General features: G+C 43.6%; 1 protein-coding gene across 1 annotated transcript in view; it reads left to right on the top strand.

Moving 5' to 3' along the window:
* The window catches only part of birc6 (baculoviral IAP repeat containing 6), a 212,235-nt gene that overhangs the window by 68,708 nt on the left and 124,420 nt on the right, over window positions 1-19,107 (top strand). Inside the window, 8 exon segments of the mRNA XM_008125474.3 lie at window positions 978-1,193; window positions 2,571-2,754; window positions 3,560-3,715; window positions 5,824-5,957; window positions 7,465-7,618; window positions 14,349-14,465; window positions 16,045-16,205; window positions 17,540-17,666. Coding sequence (XP_008123681.2) covers window positions 978-1,193; window positions 2,571-2,754; window positions 3,560-3,715; window positions 5,824-5,957; window positions 7,465-7,618; window positions 14,349-14,465; window positions 16,045-16,205; window positions 17,540-17,666 — 1,249 coding nt within the window.

Raw genomic sequence — 19,107 nt, 5'->3', positions numbered from 1 at the left:
ATAAAGGATTAGATCTCAAATAAGGTCTGAATTCTTAAATAATTATGTTTTACATGGAATTCTGTTTAGTCAACAAAATTGAACCTAGATATTTTTCTGAGTATTTATTAAATAAATAAATAAATAAATACTCAGAAAAATATCTAGGTTCAATTTTACAACATTTCTACCCCGCCCTTCTCACCTGAGGGGACTCAGGGCGGCTTACAAAAATTGGCAAAATTTAATGCCCAAATTGTACAATACTATCTAAATACAAGAAGAGATTGATGTTGCAAACATTCTGGGTGATACATTTAGCTGGAGGAGGGAAGAGCTGAGTCCTCTGAAATACGTTATAGACTATTTTAGGCAATGAACAAGAAGTAATCAACATGAAATTTGGTCTTAAATTGTTTCAGAAGAGTTTTACAATCTTTTCTTATAGGTCATACTACTAATGACTAGTATGCTAATCATGAAATATGACTAGTTACTTCAGCCCATATTAAGTATTTTATAATCTGATGCAATTTTTAGTATCTATTAACCCTTCACTGTATAGTCTTTTATCAAATACAGACTGTGGCAGTCCAGTCAAAATAACCAGGGCAAGCGTAAAGCACAAAGATTCATGAAAATCGCTTTGTAGTAAAATGGCTATGTTTATTTCCTTTCTTAAACTCTTTAAAAATTGCATTAGACTATATTACTTTGGCAAGACAATTTACAGCTTAGTCCTGCACATGTTTACTGAAAAGTAAGCTCCACTGAATTTAGTGGTACTTATTCACAGGTAGGTATGCAGCTTTAAAGACATTTTCCAATATTCCTTTTTGTTGATGGACTAAAGTACTGATAATAAAAATTTTGCAGTTTTAGGTTTTCTATTATTACTTGTCTCTGAAATTGTTATATTATACATAACTGTATTATCTGATTCTGTTCATAATTAATTGAGAAATTACAAATATGTTCTATACTTCTGACTTTTTCAGCACTTTAAGGATCTAATTCGTTTGCGTCGGACTGCAGAATGGCCCCGTTCTACGCTAGACATAGAAGTATCAACTATAAAAGAAATTCCAGAAATTGAGCCTCTTCCATTTACATTAGCACATGAACGCTGTATCTCTGTAGTGCAGAAGTTGGCACTTTTCCTGTTATCGATGGATTTTACTTGTCATGCAGATCTGCTACTGTTTGTATGTAAGGTACACATCATATTAAATGATTATTCATGAGTGTTAAGGAAAGATAAGAAAGAAAATCCTGAAGTTTGCATTTCAGTGTGTCTGGATAGATTAGTACTTGTTAGGAAATTCTTCGTCAGTATTTATCCAATTTTTCAATCAAAGTGCCTAAATTAGAAGCAGCGGGGTAGGTTTCTTTGTCATGAAGCCCTTGTTAGTAATAGAGCTCTCATCCTAACCTGCAGTACTGTGATACTGTAAAACTAAAATTAGACAATCCAAGGCATGTTGCATTTAGCTCTGTCTAAGTATGGTTGCAAGTGTGATGATGGAGTCTCAGAAAGCAAGACTTATTCCTTAACATTTAGACACAGTGGAATCCACAACCTTCCAAATTACAACCTCATGGTTCAAAATAATTCATGGTTAGCCCACATAGTGTAATAGTGGAATTCAAAAAATGTGGAGAAATACCTTCCACTAAAGCAAGGATGAGTAAAATGTGGTGTATGAGCTGAACATTGACCCCAAGGTATTTTAAACCCTGGTGCTCCTCAGCACAAAAATAATTCTCAAAAGAAATGTCATCTACACCTGGATTCCTCTTAATACAGTGTTTCTCAAACTTGCTCCCCCAGCTTTCAGCTCCCAGAAATCCCAGTCAGCTTATTGGCTGTTAGGAATTGTGGGAGCTGAAGTCTTAAACATCTGGAGAAGCACAGCTTGAGAAACACTGCTCTAAGAGTTTTGGCCATTTAAAAAAAATGGGTTACCAAAATCCCACATACTCCAAAAATGTAAATATTCCAAAGTCAAAATTAAAAACGGATCTCTGGTCTTTTTCTAGTTTAAATTATTTAGTACTTTAACTCCAAACCTGGTGTGTCCCAAAGACAGACCCAGAAATTGTCCCCTTTAGCTCTCCAAAGTTGCCCATCTAGTAAACCTAACATGAAATGAAAAATGAAAATTGTAAAAATAGAAAAGATAGTTGTGAGCGCAGTTTCCCTCCACAGTTGAACATTTCGTTTGCTGCCTAAGATGTCATTCCAGAAGGTACAACTTACTCTTCTAATAATTTGCTGAATGCATTTTCAGTTAGTACCAGGAACTAGTGTATTTGTTTCTATTTTAAAATGTGCCCTAGAAAGGCAAAATATCTTCAATTCGTGTTTGCTTTTATAGTGAACTTAGTTAGTTGAGCTGTTTGTTATAACATAAGCATTTGATGTTGGGAAGGAGCTGCATCGATTTCCACAGATCTGAGAATCCCTTTTGAAAGAGCAGAACTAGGCTGTTATTTTGGTGAAGGGATGCTTAAAACTATTCAACGTGTTACTTTAAGTATATAGTTTTGTTACATTTATGCTGTTTTTCATTTTTGAAATTCAATTCCAGGTTCTTGCCAGAATTGCCAATGCTACAAGACCTACGATTCATTTGTGTGAAATTGTAAATGATGCTCAGCTGGAAAGGCTGCTGTTACTTCTGGTTGGAACAGACTTCAACCGGGGTGATATCTCTTGGGGAGGAGCATGGGCTCAATATTCTCTGACCTGTATGCTCCAGGATATTCTAGCAGGTCTGTCAATACTGGAATTTCTTTAAACACAATGCTAGAACAATACGTAGTGGAAAGCAGGACAAACAGACAGCATAATAAGATGGGCTGACTAGCTAGCTTCCAACAATTTGGCATTAAAAGAGGAAAGATTTATTTGTGTCGTTTTCAGCTGCCTGAATGAAGTGCAGTTGCTAAACCGCTGCTAAACTGTCAAGTGTAAAATAACATCTAAGTATTCAAAACCCCTCTTGTGAGTGAGCACTTTTTGCCATCCTTTCTTTTTTTGCAACCTAAACATAGATTTAAGAGAGTGGTGCTTTCAGATCTCTTCAGTGATCAAAATATGGGATATTGCTATGCTTTTGGGAGTGAGGGAGCATATGTTTTGATAGTGTGTCTAATCTTTTTCCTAGAACAAAGGTAGATTACTTTGTGTCCTTCAGATTTTTCAAATGAAAACATCCATCATCCCTAGCCATTAGGCATAGGCGCCTGTTTTATGAGATTGTATTTCAAAACATCTGAAGGGCATCTAATCCCTGGCCTAGGTAGATGTCTTGGACATAATTAATGTTTATTAATGTCAGTCATATTTTGTTGCTGATATTCCAGAGAAACTACACATAAATTAAAGAAATGTAACATTAAAATATGTTGTTCTACATATTTTTAAAATGGCTGAATGTTATCCGATATGTGTTGGCTGAAGTGCCACATTGCAGTTTAAAATATGTAATTGAATGCTGTGACTGGTCAAGAAATTTCTGTAGTCTTCTTCATATAGCCATGTTGTTAACTTAATTGTCTTCCTTGTAATATTCAGGAGAACTGTTGGCTCCAATAGCTGCTGAAGCCATGGAGGAAGCTGCAATGGCAGAAGAGGCAGGGGCTTCAGCTGCAGACTCGGATGATGCCCTTCAGCAGTCTGCAGTTCAGTTAGTGGAAACTATTGATGAGCCCTTGACTCATGACCTCACAGGTAAGTTTAGACATTTTGCAGGCTAGAGCTAGCATCTTCAAATAGTTGCTTTTGTTTCATTTAAGCTGTTAAAGATGACAGCAATCTAAAAAGGCCATGATGACAACATAATGATGATCTTACTAAGTTTTAATTTTCTTTTCTCCTAGTATTAACTTCTTCTGTTAAAACATTTTTGATAGCTGAAGTTGAAGAGAAGGCATTGGTTCCAGGATAATTTAATGAAGGTCATAGTAAACACGTTTCTCGTGCCACTTTCTTTGTTTGGCAGTGTTCTGGGTCCCCAAAAAAACATTGTAGATGGTTAGAATGAGCCCCTAAGGCAGCAAGGGTGGGAACCTCTTCCAGCACAAGGGCTGAGTTCATTTTTGGGGGCATTCTTAGGGATTTTAAAGAAGTGTAATGTTGGTGAGCCCCGGTGGCGAAGTGTGTTAAAGCACTGAGCTGTTGAACTTGCAGACCGAAAGGTCCCAGGTTCAAACCCCAGGAGCGGCGTGAGCGGCCGCTGTTAGCTCCAGCTTCTGCCAACCTAGCAGTTCGAAAACATGCCAATGTGAGTAGATCAATAGATACCACTCCGGCGGGAAGATAACAGCGCTCCATGCAGTCATGCCAGCCACATGACCTTGGAGGTGTCTACGGACAACGCCGGCTCTTCGGCTTAGAAATGGAGATGAGCACCAACCCCCAGAGTCAGACATGACTGGACTTAACGTCAGGGGAAACCTTTACCTTTACTAATGTTAGTGTACTGTGAGAACACTTGCACACACTAAGTTTTTTTATCAAGCAGGGTGGGGAACAGTGCCCCTTGGGCAATATACATCTCAAAATTTCATTTAATATTCTAGGTTCCCCTCCAAAATTGTATTGTTTCAGTGGTAGGCATGCACAAAGCTGAAGTGATTGAACCAACTGTGGTATATCTGCATGCTTTAGATGTAACCCTTTATTATCATTAACAATACACCAAAAGGGCATTTTCAGACTTTTAGAATAAAAAACAAGTGTATAACTTGTAAAATAGCCAAATGATACCGTTGTGTGGGAGGCACTGTGCAAAGAACTCTGAAAAAGAACCACCTTTGGCTCCAGGGTTAACCTCCCCACCCTCCACTCTTGGCTAAGTCCAAAACAATGGAATCTTGCAAACTGATTTGTATTGACTCACCTGCACCCGTTTCCATTTCCCTTCAGTGCATTTCCAACCTTTGAGGGGGTGCAGGTGACTATGCAGAAATGTCCTATAAGCTGTTTGTGAAATTCGTGAAATCTTAAGTGTGTGCCCCTGCTCATTTACATCAACCTAGTCTGGGTGGAAGATAATGGCTTGTGACCACATTAGTCATTGAAATACAGATAGCATCCTAGACGACTATGCTTTTGTGTGAAAGCAGTGCTAGGTTTGCACTCAATGTGCTGAAAATCCTGGACTATCTTAATAAGTATTCCAAAATATGCTGTTTTACTGTTTTACTTCTGATGCATTATTCAATGTCTGAGGGCTTGATCAAATCCACAGCACTTTTAATGATGTCTTAAGAAATAGGGAGGATCATATTGGCTGTTTTGCCCACCGTATGCTCCCTGCACGAATCCCTTGGTGTGCAATACAAGCTCAACACTCATATTGCTTAACTGTGGAAAAGGGCCAGGGGGTATAGAGATATATGCAGATATTATATTGAGTCCACGTAAATGTAGTCAGAGAAGGGAGGATAGGAAAACCAGGACCTTACTAGACAGCCAGAGTGACATCTTTGACCAAAAACAAGAGTAATAAGTGTAATAACAGGCAGCTGGAAGTATTGACAGATGATCAGAGAAACTATTGGATTTTGGTGGTGAGTAGGTTATTTTTTATCTGAAAAAATACAGTTTTGAAGGGGAACTTGAAGAGCATTAAATAAAATTGTGGGATTTATTTTGCCCAAGGGACACAATTCTCCATCCTGCTTGATAAAAACATCAGTGTGTGTGAGTTTTCTCACAGCACACCAGTGTTACACAGCCTTAAAATAGCGTTGCAACCAGTTTTTGCTAGTCCTGTATGTTATGATGAACTGTTAGTGTACTTGAAAGTATTAAGATCTTTGAATCTCCCAAAGGTACTCCACCTCTGTCATCTCTGGAAAAAGATAAAGATATTGATCTTGAGCTACTCCAAGACTTGATGGAAATTGATATTGACCCCTTAGATATTGATTTGGAAAAAGATCCTCTTGCTGCAAAAGTCTTCAAGGTATGACATACATGCTTTAAAAAAAGCTTTTACCTACATCGTAGCAGCTTTTCCCTAAGTTGCATTATCCTCTTCTTTTAGAAGTATATCTTTGACATGTTGAAATTTTAATTCAAATAATTAGTTTTATTAATAAATTAAACTTAACATTGTAGGAATATTTTAAAGTTCTTGACAGCTTTGAATGAATATTTTATCTTTTACCTCCTGACCCATGAAGACCCACAAGGTGATATGCAGTGGATAAAAACTTTTAAGTAGATAGCCCACTAAGCCACTGGGTGACTGTGCAAGTCACACTCTCAGCCTCAGAGGAAGGCAAAAGGAACTCCCCACTGAAGAATTTTTGCCAAGAAAACCCCATCATAGGATCACCATAAGTCAGGAAATGACTTGGAGGCACAAATCAACACCAATAACAAGAACTATGATATGCAAAAATATGGACCTTGACCCATACAGTTTGGACTTTTGCATTATTTTTTACATGTAGAGCAGGCCTATTGTTCATGATCCCTAAACTTGACTAAGAGCAAGTCCATTGTGTTGAAAACATTTTTATTATGTTAGTCGCCTATGTTCTATAGGCACAGACAAATTGACCTGATTTTGGGGAAGACGTTTAAAAACACAGTACAGTATAGTCAAACGTAGAAGCTTGTCTAACAAGAACAGCCATGTCTGGACAGAAAATAACATTTTCCCCTTAGCCATGCACCCTAAGCAAGGCGGAAGGCCAGGACATGAATAAAAGCCATTTCTTGGTCACAATAAACGCAGAGATTAACATATTATCTGTATTGTAGAAAAGTGTAGAAAAAGGCTTAAGAGATGTACCTTGGGCGATGACACATTATAAATATGTGTATCGCCTGTTTTGGGAGGAGGAATGAAATGAAACTTCCCCCAATTCTAAAACACACAGCATTATAACTTCCCAGTGCAGGGTCCATCAGCCTCTGTCTTTACCCTTCTTATATCTCTAAAGACCTATAAACAGTTTTTCCCTCCATTGCAACACTCTTTAACACAGTGGTTCTCAACCTGGGCCCCCCAGATGTTTTTGGCCTACAACTCCCAGAAATCCCAGCCAGTTTACTGACTGGGAACCACAGGTTGAGAACCACTGTTTTGACAGGATCACCAAAACGGGATCACCAAAACGGAGATTAATGCATCTATGTGTTGTCGAAGGCTTTCATGGCCAAAATCACTGGGTTGCTGTTGGTTTTCCACACAGCAACCCATTGATGCTTCTGTTGAATCCAGAAATGCTATGTCTTCTTCTTTTAGCAGCCAATATTATTGTATGATCTGGAATGTAATTTAAGAAACTATTTGGAAGTATTTGGAAGACATACTGCATAATCTGTGTCTTTCTAGTATATAGTGTAACATAATGTCTCTACAATGTACTATTTTAATTTTTAAAATACGGTTTTCAACTTTGCTTAAAATGTATGTATCTAAAGAATCTCAGATTAACTTCATATTTCATTTGATAAAGCCTATAAGCAGCACTTGGTATGATTATTGGGGTGCTGACTATGGAACATACAATTACAATCCATACATTGGAGGTGTTGGAATATCTGTGGCAAAACCACCAGTCACAACAGAGAAGAATGGATCACAAACTGTGAGCATCTCTGTCTCCCAAGGTAAGTTTAGCTGTGTTCCTGCCTTCTATTCATTTCCTTTGTTTGACGACTTTGCTAGTGTAACCACCATATGGTGCATATTCAGATATTTAAAGTCAGAATTTGCTGTGTGGCACTGTTAAAAACTGTGCTTTCACTTTGGAGAAATATTCCGAGTATTGAATTACAGCTTTTTTTTAAAGTTCAACCTAGCATTTTGGGCACAGCTATATCATGATCTCAATTTGTTTTTGCAGTTGATTTGAGTTTCAAAGGAAATGTGATTTATTTCGAGATGGGTTATTCTGGGAAATTTGAGCTTTTTCTTCGTGTACTCTGTGAATGCACACTAATGGAGAAGCTGCGCCTGCGCAGGTTCCGACGGAAACTCTTCCAAGCTGAAGTTCAAATTTTGGCGGTAACCACGCCCCCCTTCCCAAGGGGCATATAAGGCAGCCCCAGGCGCGCGCTCCCCAGTTCCTTTTTTTCCGCCGCAAGGTTCACTTCGGACTCTTCGCATGTCTACTACTCGCTTCAAGCGTTGCACGCAGTGTGCTGCTAAGATTCCTGACTCGGACGGCCACGCCAAGTGCCTCTTCTGTCTTGGCGAGGCTCATGTGGTCAGTACCTGCCGTTTCTGCCTAGCTCTCACAGCTCAGGCCAGAAAGAACAGAGCCGCTAGGTTTAGAGCGGCACTTTACGAAAAATCTCTCGCGCCAGAACCGACTCCGTCGACGTCGGGTACGTCGTCGTCTTCAGCCTTAAGAGCCATGTCGGCGCCACCAGCTAAGCCTCCGTCAGCTAAAGCCTCCTCGGTCTCGTCCAGGGCGTCCAAGACCTCCAGGGCCGCTAAGCCGGTCAAGCCACCGTGTACGGTGACGACGGCTACCGTATCGACCCGCTCCGGAAAGGTGGGGCCTTCCTCGACGTCGAGCTCTTTGGCTTCGGTGACCTCGATCCGTTCTCGTATCGGCTCCCCTCCGTCCTCCTCTGCTATCAAGATAGCCTTTAAGAGGGCTCACGAGGAGTCTCGTCGAGCGCAATCTGACTCAGCTGTGGTTCCTCCCACACCTGGCAAGTCCTTGAGGGTTGCATCCAAACAACCGCCGACAAAGAAACGGCTGACTCAGCACTCCTCTTCCTCGGCCTCCTCAAGGAGAGGCCAGCCATCTTCCTCGGCAACCTCCTCGAGAAGATCCTCTCCAATTGTACCAGCACAGAGGCCTAGAGATGTTTCTCAATCTCCATTGCACCCCCTGTCTGACGGGGAGCTGCAGGACTCACCCCACCACTCTACCCAAACGGTGGTCAGGGTGCCGCTGCCGGAGCCCCTTGCGCCGCCTCACTCGTCGCGCCAACAGCTTTTCCCTCCCACCTCGACACCGGAGCGTGGCAGACAAACGGCTCGCCTGGCTCGAGCAGCTCAGGCCTCAGCCTCCAAGGATCCTCGGCTCCCAACCCTCTCTTCCCGCGAGGCCATGCCTCCTCCCGAGACTGTGCTTTCTTCTCCCCCTCAGTCCCCCCAAGGGGCTGAGGAGGAAGATGTTGATGTTGACCGCCCAGACTCTGTCCTCTCGGCCTCGGTGGTCTCTTTCGGTCTCGACCTCTCTCCTCCCCACGACGCGTATGAGGCGGACCCGCCTTCTCCTACTGACAATATTCGTGCTTTCTCTGATCAAATGGTCAGAATGGCCGACGCCCTGGGTTTGGAGATCAAGCAGACTTCCAAAGCAGTGTCTGATCCAGTTTTCAAAAGGGTGCAGGCCCAAGCTCCGCCGGCCACGTTACTCCCTTTCCTGCCTTATCTGTTGGACGTTATCCAGGCCTCCTGGAAAACCCCTTCCTCCATTCCTCCGACCTCGAAGAGGATCGAGACTTGGTACCGTACCGACGATGATACCTTGGAATGGCTCAAACACCACCCCGACCCCAACTCCCTGGTCGTTAAGGCCTCTCAATCCTCAGGTCGTCAGTCGAACACTCCGGCCGACAGAGAAGGGAAGCGCTTCGACGCCGTGGGTCGAAAACTTTACTCCGGAGCCCTTTTGCTTTGCCGCATGGCGAACTATGGAGCCTGCATGGGTGCCTACCAGCAGATTATCTGGGAGAAGGCACAGCCCTTCTTCGCTAAGATGTCGGATGAAGACCGCTCCGTCCTCACTACCCTCCAACAGGAAGCAGACTCGCTTGCTCACCACCAAATACAAATGGTGAAACATACAGGTGATACTGCGGGCAAGATGATTGCCCACGCGATATCCATCCGCCGCCACGCCTGGCTCAGGTCTTCGGGCCTCTCCTCATCTTCCAGACAGGTCATTGAAGACCTTCCCTTTGACGCGCTCGGACTATTTAACTCCGGTACCGATGACAAACTCAAGTCTAATCATGACTTTAAAATTCTTGCGTCTAAATGTGGCGACCAACCGCAACCTCAGCGCACCCGCTGGTTCCCGCACCGCTCCCGCCGCTTCCCGCCGCAATCTTTCAGACACCACTCTTTCAGGCGGCCTTCGGGCTCGAATAATCAAACCCATCACCAACCTCGTCGGGGACCTCATCCGCAAAAGCAACGCGGTCGAACCACCCCCGCTCCTCCGCAGGCTAACCGGCGTACCTGACGCCAACCCCTGCCAAAGCTCCTCGCCCGCTACCGATGCAGAGCCCACGCTGCCTCGACCCTCCGGCGCCTTTGCAGACCGCCTAGCCCCCTTCTACAATCACTGGGACTCTATTACTTCAGATGCATGGGTTCTTCGCATTGTCCAAGACGGCTATGCCTTAGAGTTCACGGACCTCCCACCTACAGGTCGCATTCTCCACTCAACTCCTTCCCCAGAGATACTGGCCGAAGTCGAGGCGTTACTGGCCAAGGGCGCCATCCGTCCCTCCCCTCCCGAACTGGACCCTTTAAGTTTCTTCTCCAGATACTTTACAGTCCCGAAGAGAGGAGGCGGGCTACGCCCCATTCTGGACTTAAGGGCCCTCAATATATTCATTCGCCCTTCCAAATTCAGGATGGTCTCTATTGCCTCTATCCTCCCGATGCTGCAGCGGGGAGACTACTTTGCCTCCATAGACTTACGAGACGCCTACTTCCACGTGGCGATACGGGAGACGCACAGACGCTTCCTCTGTTTCAAAGTGCTCGACCAAACCTACCAATTTACCGTTTTACCCTTCGGGCTCGTTACGGCCCCGAGGGTCTTTACCAAGGTCGTCGCCGCCGTAGCGGCCCACCTAAGGCTACATGGCATCACGGTCTTTCCTTATCTGGACGACTGGCTTCTCGTCGGGCCCGATCCGGTTCTTCTCGAAAACCACGTTTCCTTCACGCTGCGTCTTCTAAAATCTCTCGGCCTCCAACTCAACTCCGAGAAGTCAAATCTCTCCCCGTCAACCCGAATCCGGTTCATCGGGGCCCTCTTCGACTCCGTCACAGAGACTGTTTCACTTCCGTTCGACAGATTCCTAGCTCTCCGCCACCACATCGCCCTTTGTCGATCTGCCCGGAGAGTCAGAGCCCGTGCCATCCAAGTCCTTCTGGGCCACATGGCCTCCACGGTTCTCACGACCCCGTTTGCCAGGCTGCGCCTTCGGGTCCTACAAAGGTGGTTTATAGACACTTTCAAGCCGTCCTACCACCACAACTCCAGATACCTGTCGATACCGATGTTCGTCCGCCAGTCCCTCTCCTGGTGGACGTCTCACCAAAACGTGTGCAGGGGCCTCCCATTTCATCCAGCCCCGCCGTCGCTAACCATAACCACGGACTCCTCCACTTACGCTTGGGGAGCCCACATGAACGGTCTAACGGTTCAAGATCTTTGGTCCCCATCAGAGAGGGCCAACCACATAAACTTTCTCGAGCTTCTCGCCATTCTCAAAGCCCTGAAAGCATTCTCCCGCCTCATCCGTCACAAGTCCATTCTCATTCAATCGGACAACCTCGTAGCAGTATTCTACATCAACAAACAGGGCGGTACGGGTTCGAGGAAACTGATGCTCCTCTCCTCCCGTCTCTGGGTTTGGTGCATAGCCCACGATGTACAGGTCTCTGCAATCCACCTGCCGGGCGCCCAAAACGGCCTAGCAGATGCCCTCAGCAGGATGACATCTTCCTCCCACGAGTGGAAGCTCGATCCCGAGATCCTCGACGGTCTGTTCCTCCACTGGGGACGCCCTACTCTGGATCTCTTCGCGTCTCCCCACAACGCTCAGCTACCCCGCTACGGGGCGAGACTTCCCCCGAACTCCTTCCCCGGCTGTCTAGGGGATGCCTTTCTGCTGGACTGGTCGGCGGAGATGCTTTATCTTTTTCCACCGATTCCTCTCATACCAAAAGTCCTCGAAAGACTTCTCTCGATCTCGGTCACAGCGATTCTCATAGCTCCGGCCTGGCCCCGCCAACCGTGGTATCCGGCCCTTCTTCGTCTCTCCAGAGGAACGTTTCACCCTCTGCCTCCCTCGCCGCACCTTCTCTCAAGGGAGGACGGCAAAATTCTTCACCCGGACCTCCCTTCCCTTCATCTCACTGCATGGAGGATTCTTACCTAGCCTCCCTTCCGCAGAGCCTGCAAGACGTCCTTCGGGCAGCCCATAAGCCGTCTACTACCAAGTCTTATTCATATAAACTCTCTCGCTTTCACGCTTTTCTTCGATCCCGTAACGTCGACACCTTTCCGACCTCGGTATCGGTGGTCCTCGACTTCCTCATGACTCTCGTCGAGAAGAAACTCTCTCTCGCCTCTATTAAAGCTTATCTCGCAGCTCTTTCCTGGTCTTTTCAACGCCATGGTCAGCCATCTCTCTTTTCTCATCACTTGATCAAAACCTTTCTCCGAGGCTACAATAACATCTGCCCGCCGTCGCTACCACCTACGCCGGGCTGGAATCTCGAACTTGTACTTTCTCAACTCACTTCTGCTCCCTTCGAACCGCTTGCCTCGACCGATCTCCGTCTGCTCTCCTGGAAGTTGGCCTTTCTAGTGGCGATCACGTCGGCACGACGGCCATCCGAGCTTGCTGCTCTCAGGGTCGACGAGCCTTATCTACGCTTTCACCATGACCGCGCTGTTCTTCGCCCGGACATTACCTTTCTCCCTAAGGTGGTGTCAGCTTTCCACCTCAATCAAGACATTGTCCTACCAGCTTTCTTCTCTAACCCCTCCTCTCCTCTAGAGCAAAAACTGCACCTTCTCGACGTTCGAAGGGCACTTCTCTTCTACAGGGACCGTACCAAAGACATCCGTAAGACACAAAGACTCTTTGTCACTTATGCCCAGGACAAGTTGGGTAATCCCATCTCTTCCCAAAGACTGTCCCACTGGATTGCTCAGGCCATTGAGTTGGCCTACGAACTAGCCAAGCGACCTCCTCCTCCATCCATCCGCCCGAGGTCGACTAGGGGCCTCTCGGCTTCAACCGCCTTCCTTAGGGGTATTCCGCTTGACTCCATATGTAAAGCGGCTATCTGGTCAAACCCTCTTACGTTTGTTTCTCACTACAGGCTGGACAATAAAGCCTTAAAGGACTCGGCCTTTGCAAGATCAGTACTCTCATCTTGCCTCTCCTGACTCTCGAACGTTTTTCTCCTTATATTCACCCGCAGGTGACTCTCTATACCTCTCCTTCAAGTTTTCGGCCGGTCATTTTTTCCCCATACCTACCTCTAGGGATGTGTTTTCCCTGATTGTGTTGAGCAGTTGCTCTATTACCTGGTACCGCCTTATTGATCCAGGCGGATATGATGTGTTTGTCCCTCTCCCCCCTGGGAGAGCGTTTATATGCACTATGCAATTGAATGGTTTTTTTCTACCATGTTTATTGGAAAATTTCTATGTTATGTTTTCCTCTTCTACTATGCTCATGTTTGCATTGCACTGGTCCTTTCGGACAATTGATTGCACTGGTCTCTTGAGACTGTTATCTCATTATGTCCTAATAAATATGTGTTTGGACATTCACTAAATTGTTGAGTTTTGCCTTGTCCCACCATCCGGGACCTTAGCGTGTCAGTCTCCATTAGTGTGCATTCACAGAGTACACGAAGAAAAAGGACAGGTTGCTCACCTGTAACCATGTTTCTTCGAGTGTACTCTGTGAATTCACACAAACCCGCCCTTCCTTCCCCTCTGGCAAACCTCTCCCTTTCTCGTTGCCTTGGCGGCGTAGGAACTGGGGAGCGCGCGCCTGGGGCTGCCTTATATGCCCCTTGGGAAGGGGGGCGTGGTTACCGCCAAAATTTGAACTTCAGCTTGGAAGAGTTTCCGTCGGAACCTGCGCAGGCGCAGCTTCTCCATTAGTGTGAATTCACAGAGTACACTCGAAGAAACATGGTTACAGGTGAGCAACCTGTCCATAGTAACCTGCTGGGCAAGTAAGCATGCCATGGGTTTCCCTCAATTGTGATGGCAAATATATGTTGTATTCAGAAAGAAGTTTGTATCTGAAATGAAAACAAATGTGTTGGTTAATAGAATCTTTTGCTGAAGTGAAAAGCAGTAGACAAAGAGTACAAGTTTGTCTTTAGCATTGTTTACCTAATTCACTCCTTTACAATATCATTTATCCAACCATCTTTTGCAGTTTTTTTTTCTTAAATGACTGTCTTTCCCATATGTGGGGGCAAAATATGATGTAACTTGTTTCTGATCTGTTCTCTACTGAAGATGTAATAAAATATTTTCTGTATAAATATTTCATTTAATTTGATGTAATGTAAAGGTTTGTTTTACTTTGTTTTCCTAAGCTTTAGATGCCCGGTTAGAGGTTGGACTTGAGCAACAAGCAGAACTGATGCTGAAAATGATGTCTACCCTGGAAGCTGATTCTATTCTGCAAGCATTGACCAACACATCTCCTACATGTAATTTTTCACAGTTAAACATATTTGAATGTTGTAATAATCTTTTCCTTGCTAACTCCAGATGCTTAGTGCACTATACATCTGTCCAGTTAAGTAGCATATACAGGATGTGAGCTGTTCTAAGGGAGGAGAACAAGCCCATCTTCTCCACTCGATCCTTTTTTTAAAATCCATTTGCTGTTTTATTATGAGGCAATATGTAACAAGTTGAAAATAGAGAGAGCTGGTCTGTACTATTACTATAGGCGATCACTCATAGCTGAGTATGATTGTCTTCCAAAGGTAGAGTCTTGACAGTGGGTCCTTAAGTGACTATAGGGACCTATTCTGTATCTGCATGGTCTTTCACAATGAGGACATTGATTTCTAGGTGGAAGGCGGTCCTGGCAAGGGTTTGTTTGATGCACCTTCCTCATGGCGCATTGCTCTCTTTCGTCCTCTATTCGTGCCTCTTTGAATTGCACAGCACTGTTGGTAACAACTGACCTCTAGTTAGAATGCTCGAGGGCCAGAGCTTCCCAGTTCTCTGTATTTATTCCACATTTTTTTAGGTTAGCTATCACAGGGACAGAAAGTGAGGTGAAATCTTCTGAACAGGGGCACAAACAGCAAAGCAACAGGGTGTTAATCCTTCCCTATACTATTTATTTATTTATTTCTGGTGTTTCTACCCCGCCCTTCTCCCCTAGGGGACTCAGGGCGGCTTACAAGTTGGCAACACAGTGCCATCACATCAACAGTACAATAGGCATTAAAAACTAAAAACATTTAAAACATCATAAAAATCAATATACAATAATAAACATTACCATGCACCGAGGTTCATTCACTAGACCTTGTTAATCCAGAGTCTTAAAAACCGACCGTGCCAAGCTCGAAGGTTTATTCATTGAACGCTTGAGCACATAGCCATGTCTTTAGTTTTTTTCTGAACCCTAGAAGGGAAGGAGCCTGCCGGATGTCACTGGGGAGAGAGTTCCACAGCCGAGGAGCCACCACCGAGAAGGCCCTGTCTCTCGTCCCCACCAGCCGCGCTTGTGAGGCAGGTGGGATCGAGAGTAGGGCCTCCCCGGATGATCTTAAGGTTCTCGTGGGCTCATAGGAGGAGATACGTTCGGATAGGTAAATTGGACCGGAGCCCTTTAGGGCTTTGTAGGTCAAAACCAGCACTTTGAATTGGGCTCAGTAGCATATCGGCAGCCAATGGAGCTGGCTTAGCAGGGGGGTACAGTTTTTATTAATGTAAAAAAGTATTTGAATGTATGGGCACACACATAAAACAAAACAAAAAAAGGTCAAAGCAGATGTCAGAAGAGCACAAGTTCAAAAATATATCCCTGAAGAATTCCAAGTCATAACAATATTAGGAATACAGCTTCCTCCGACCAAGGCCATGAAGATTTCCTTAACACAGTGAATCGCAAATGTAGACTGATGGTTGATACCATTTTATCCTTTCAGCTAGTTTTGGAGTTCTGTAATACTGATCCACATATTGCAAAATGAAATATACAGCAAGGAAAGACAAAATATTCAATTCCTCTTAAGTAACTAGAAAAATATCTTCTTCTTTTTTTAGTATCTCAGTCTCCTAGTGGAACAGATGATTCATTGCTCAGAGGGCTTCAGACACAGAATCCTAATCAGAACAACCAATTTATTATCCAGTTGTCCTCCATACCAATGCTAAGTGCATGCTTCAATAAATTGTTCTCCATGCTACAAGTCCATCATGTTCAGGTATGTAGTTATCATTCATGGTTTGTAGAGCACTTTTGAGTCAAATTCTATGTTGTGTCTGATAATGGCTTTATATCAGCAGTTCAAATTCAGCACAGTTGTTTTGCGTTTACTTCACTGAAAATAGCCAGAGTTGTACTTTCTGCTCCTATTATCTGGCTGCGGCAGTTTCTAAACTAAACATTTTACAAATGTACTAACTTTCTCTGGAAGATTGTTTTTGAGGAATCAAGGCGGGTAGACCATGTTTTAGTCAATGTCCAGGAGAGAAAAGGACAAATAATACCTTATCAGTAAAAGTAGCTGCTCTCTGGCCAGTTACTTTCCTGCTTCATCAAGGAGAACTTGTTCCTCTGAGTTGTGGCCCATTCAAACCTCTTCTACCAACAACCAATTGCTGCTCATTATTATTCTCTCTTTTTCATTGTCCTCTAGTTTAACATTCTGTGACCTTAAGAGTTTTTAAAAATATCTTTCTTTTTCATATTTCCCTTGTGGTACCTAATAGGAAAGATAGGATGCAGAATCCTGAAAAAGCAAAGGGAGGTGTTGAGATTCACATCCACCATCTTCCTGAGTGTGCCTGTAGTTTCACAACCCCTGCTTCTGATTCAAAACTGTCTTACTACCATTGGACAGATTATGGGCAAGGCAATTTGAGGTTGCAGCTATGTAAATTGCTAACCTGCCAACCATTGAACCCGATCTCAGTAGCAGCACCCGCAGTTTAGATCTGTTGCACCACAGAGTTACACAGAACCCCAGTGAAGCAAAAGCAAGCAATGGAAAATATATGCCCTCTGCTTTTAGACTGTTTTTAAACTGTTTTCAGTGAGTGATCAAAATGTGACCATTTCGGAGCTCACTTCTTTAAATCCTTAATGGGCTATCTTCAAGGTTTGGTTTTTTTTGTGTCAGGAGCAACCAGAGTTGCTTCTGGAGTGAGAGAATTGGCCGTCTGCAAGGACGTTGCCCAGGGGACGCCCGGATGTTTTGATATTTTACCATCCTTGTGGGAGGCTTCTCTCATGTCCCCGCATGGAGCTGGAGCTGATAGAGGGAGCTCATCCATGCTCTCCCCGGGTGGGATTCGAACCTGGCAGCCTTCAGGTCAGCAACCCAACCTTCAAGTCACAAGGCTTTTATCCCCTATGCCACCGGAGGCTCAAGGTAAATGAGATCTAATTAAAGCAGGGCAAAGTATGGCCCTTCAGACCCCCAACCCCCAAAAACCTCTCCAGTTCTCAGCGCCATTTATTTTTCATAACCAAGTTCTCCATAGTTATCTGATTCCAGGTGTGTCTTTTGAATAATATTTGTCTTTCATTCTTTAGCTTGAATCCCTTCTACAGTTATGGCTCACATTGAGCCTGAATTCTGGATCTACTGGAACTAAAGACAACTGCACTGACATTTTCATGTATAATGCCAACCGTACACCTGTCATTCCTTTAAATCAAGGTAAGCTGTTTCAATGTTTATGCACTGCTGTACATTTTAAACCAGCATTTTAAAGAAATTTCAACTAGTACCAGTAATAAAATTTCTATTGTAGTCCACATGGATTAATTGCAGACTACATATCAAACTCTAGTAGATTAAAGTGAAATCTCCACTTCATATGTCAATATATTTATATCCATATAGATACAGATATGTACATACAAATAGACACACATGTGGTGCTATTTTCCCTTTTCTTTTCTGCCACATATTTCAGGGTGCTTTTTTAAATAGATACATAAGCCCATGGAATAAAGTTTCCGCTTGTTCCAGGTGCAATATTTTCTTATTTAAATTGATTTTTATTCCAATACTTTCCATACTTAAAAATGTCCCCCCCTCTATATATATATATTTAAAGTGACTAACAAATAACATGATGAATTAGATCCTGATTCATACACACACACACACACACACAAACTGATAAAAACCAGTAGCATGGAAAAAGATTCCTAAATCACTACAAATATGGAAGTGGTTTTAGAGTAATTGAAATGGAGGAATATGTTCCTCTTGCTCTTTTTTCAGTGACAAGATTAGCTATTTTAGCCAGAATGAAGTATCTCCAGTGAGATGTCCTCTTGTTTACTGACTTCTGATTTTCTAAATAGGTGCCTAACATTTTTGTTTTCCCTCTGAAATAATAGAAGTATCAGTTTCTGTCTTGGGATTTTCGCAGTGTTACACCAGCTTATCTCTTTGCATAGTTAGCATGAGAGACGTATATATCTCTATATATAAAAGGATAAAAAAAATTCGGCCTAGGATAAAACAACAAAACTACACATCCCAGAAACACTAAACTTGGCAAAACAACCCCTCATCCATGCCTCTACGTTCATACAACAAAAAGAAAAGAAAAATAAAGTCCTAATTAGAGGGACAGGAATAATTGTTTTTATCCAATTGCTGCCTGTTAGAAGTCTAAGCTCTTCCAACATGGTCTCCTAGCAACCTACTCAGCCCAGGGGACAGGCACAGTTCGGCCTCAGGCCTCTTCCACACTGCCTATAAAACACAGATTATCTGATTTTAACTGGATTATATGGCAGTGTAGACTCAAGGCCCTTCCACACAGCTATATTACCCATTTATAATCTTATATTATCTGCTTTGAACTGGATTATCTTGAGTCCACACTGCCAGATAATTCACTTCAGTGTGCATTTTATACAGCTGTGTAGAAGGGGCCTCATATAATCCAGTTCTAAGCAGATAATATAAGATTATAAATATACAGTAGAGTCTCACTTATCCAACAGGCCGGCAGAACGTTGGATAAGTGAATATGTTGGATAATAAGAAGGGATTCAGGAAAAGCCGATTAAACATCAAATTAGGTAATGATTATACAAATTAAGCACCAAACATCATGTTAAACAACAAATTTGACAGA

Source organism: Anolis carolinensis, chromosome 1 (genome assembly GCF_035594765.1).
Source record: "Anolis carolinensis isolate JA03-04 chromosome 1, rAnoCar3.1.pri, whole genome shotgun sequence".
In the NCBI taxonomy this organism is placed as follows: domain Eukaryota; kingdom Metazoa; phylum Chordata; class Lepidosauria; order Squamata; family Dactyloidae; genus Anolis; species Anolis carolinensis.
Note: the sequence above shows the minus strand (reverse complement) of the source record. Positions and strands in the feature narration are given on the sequence as shown.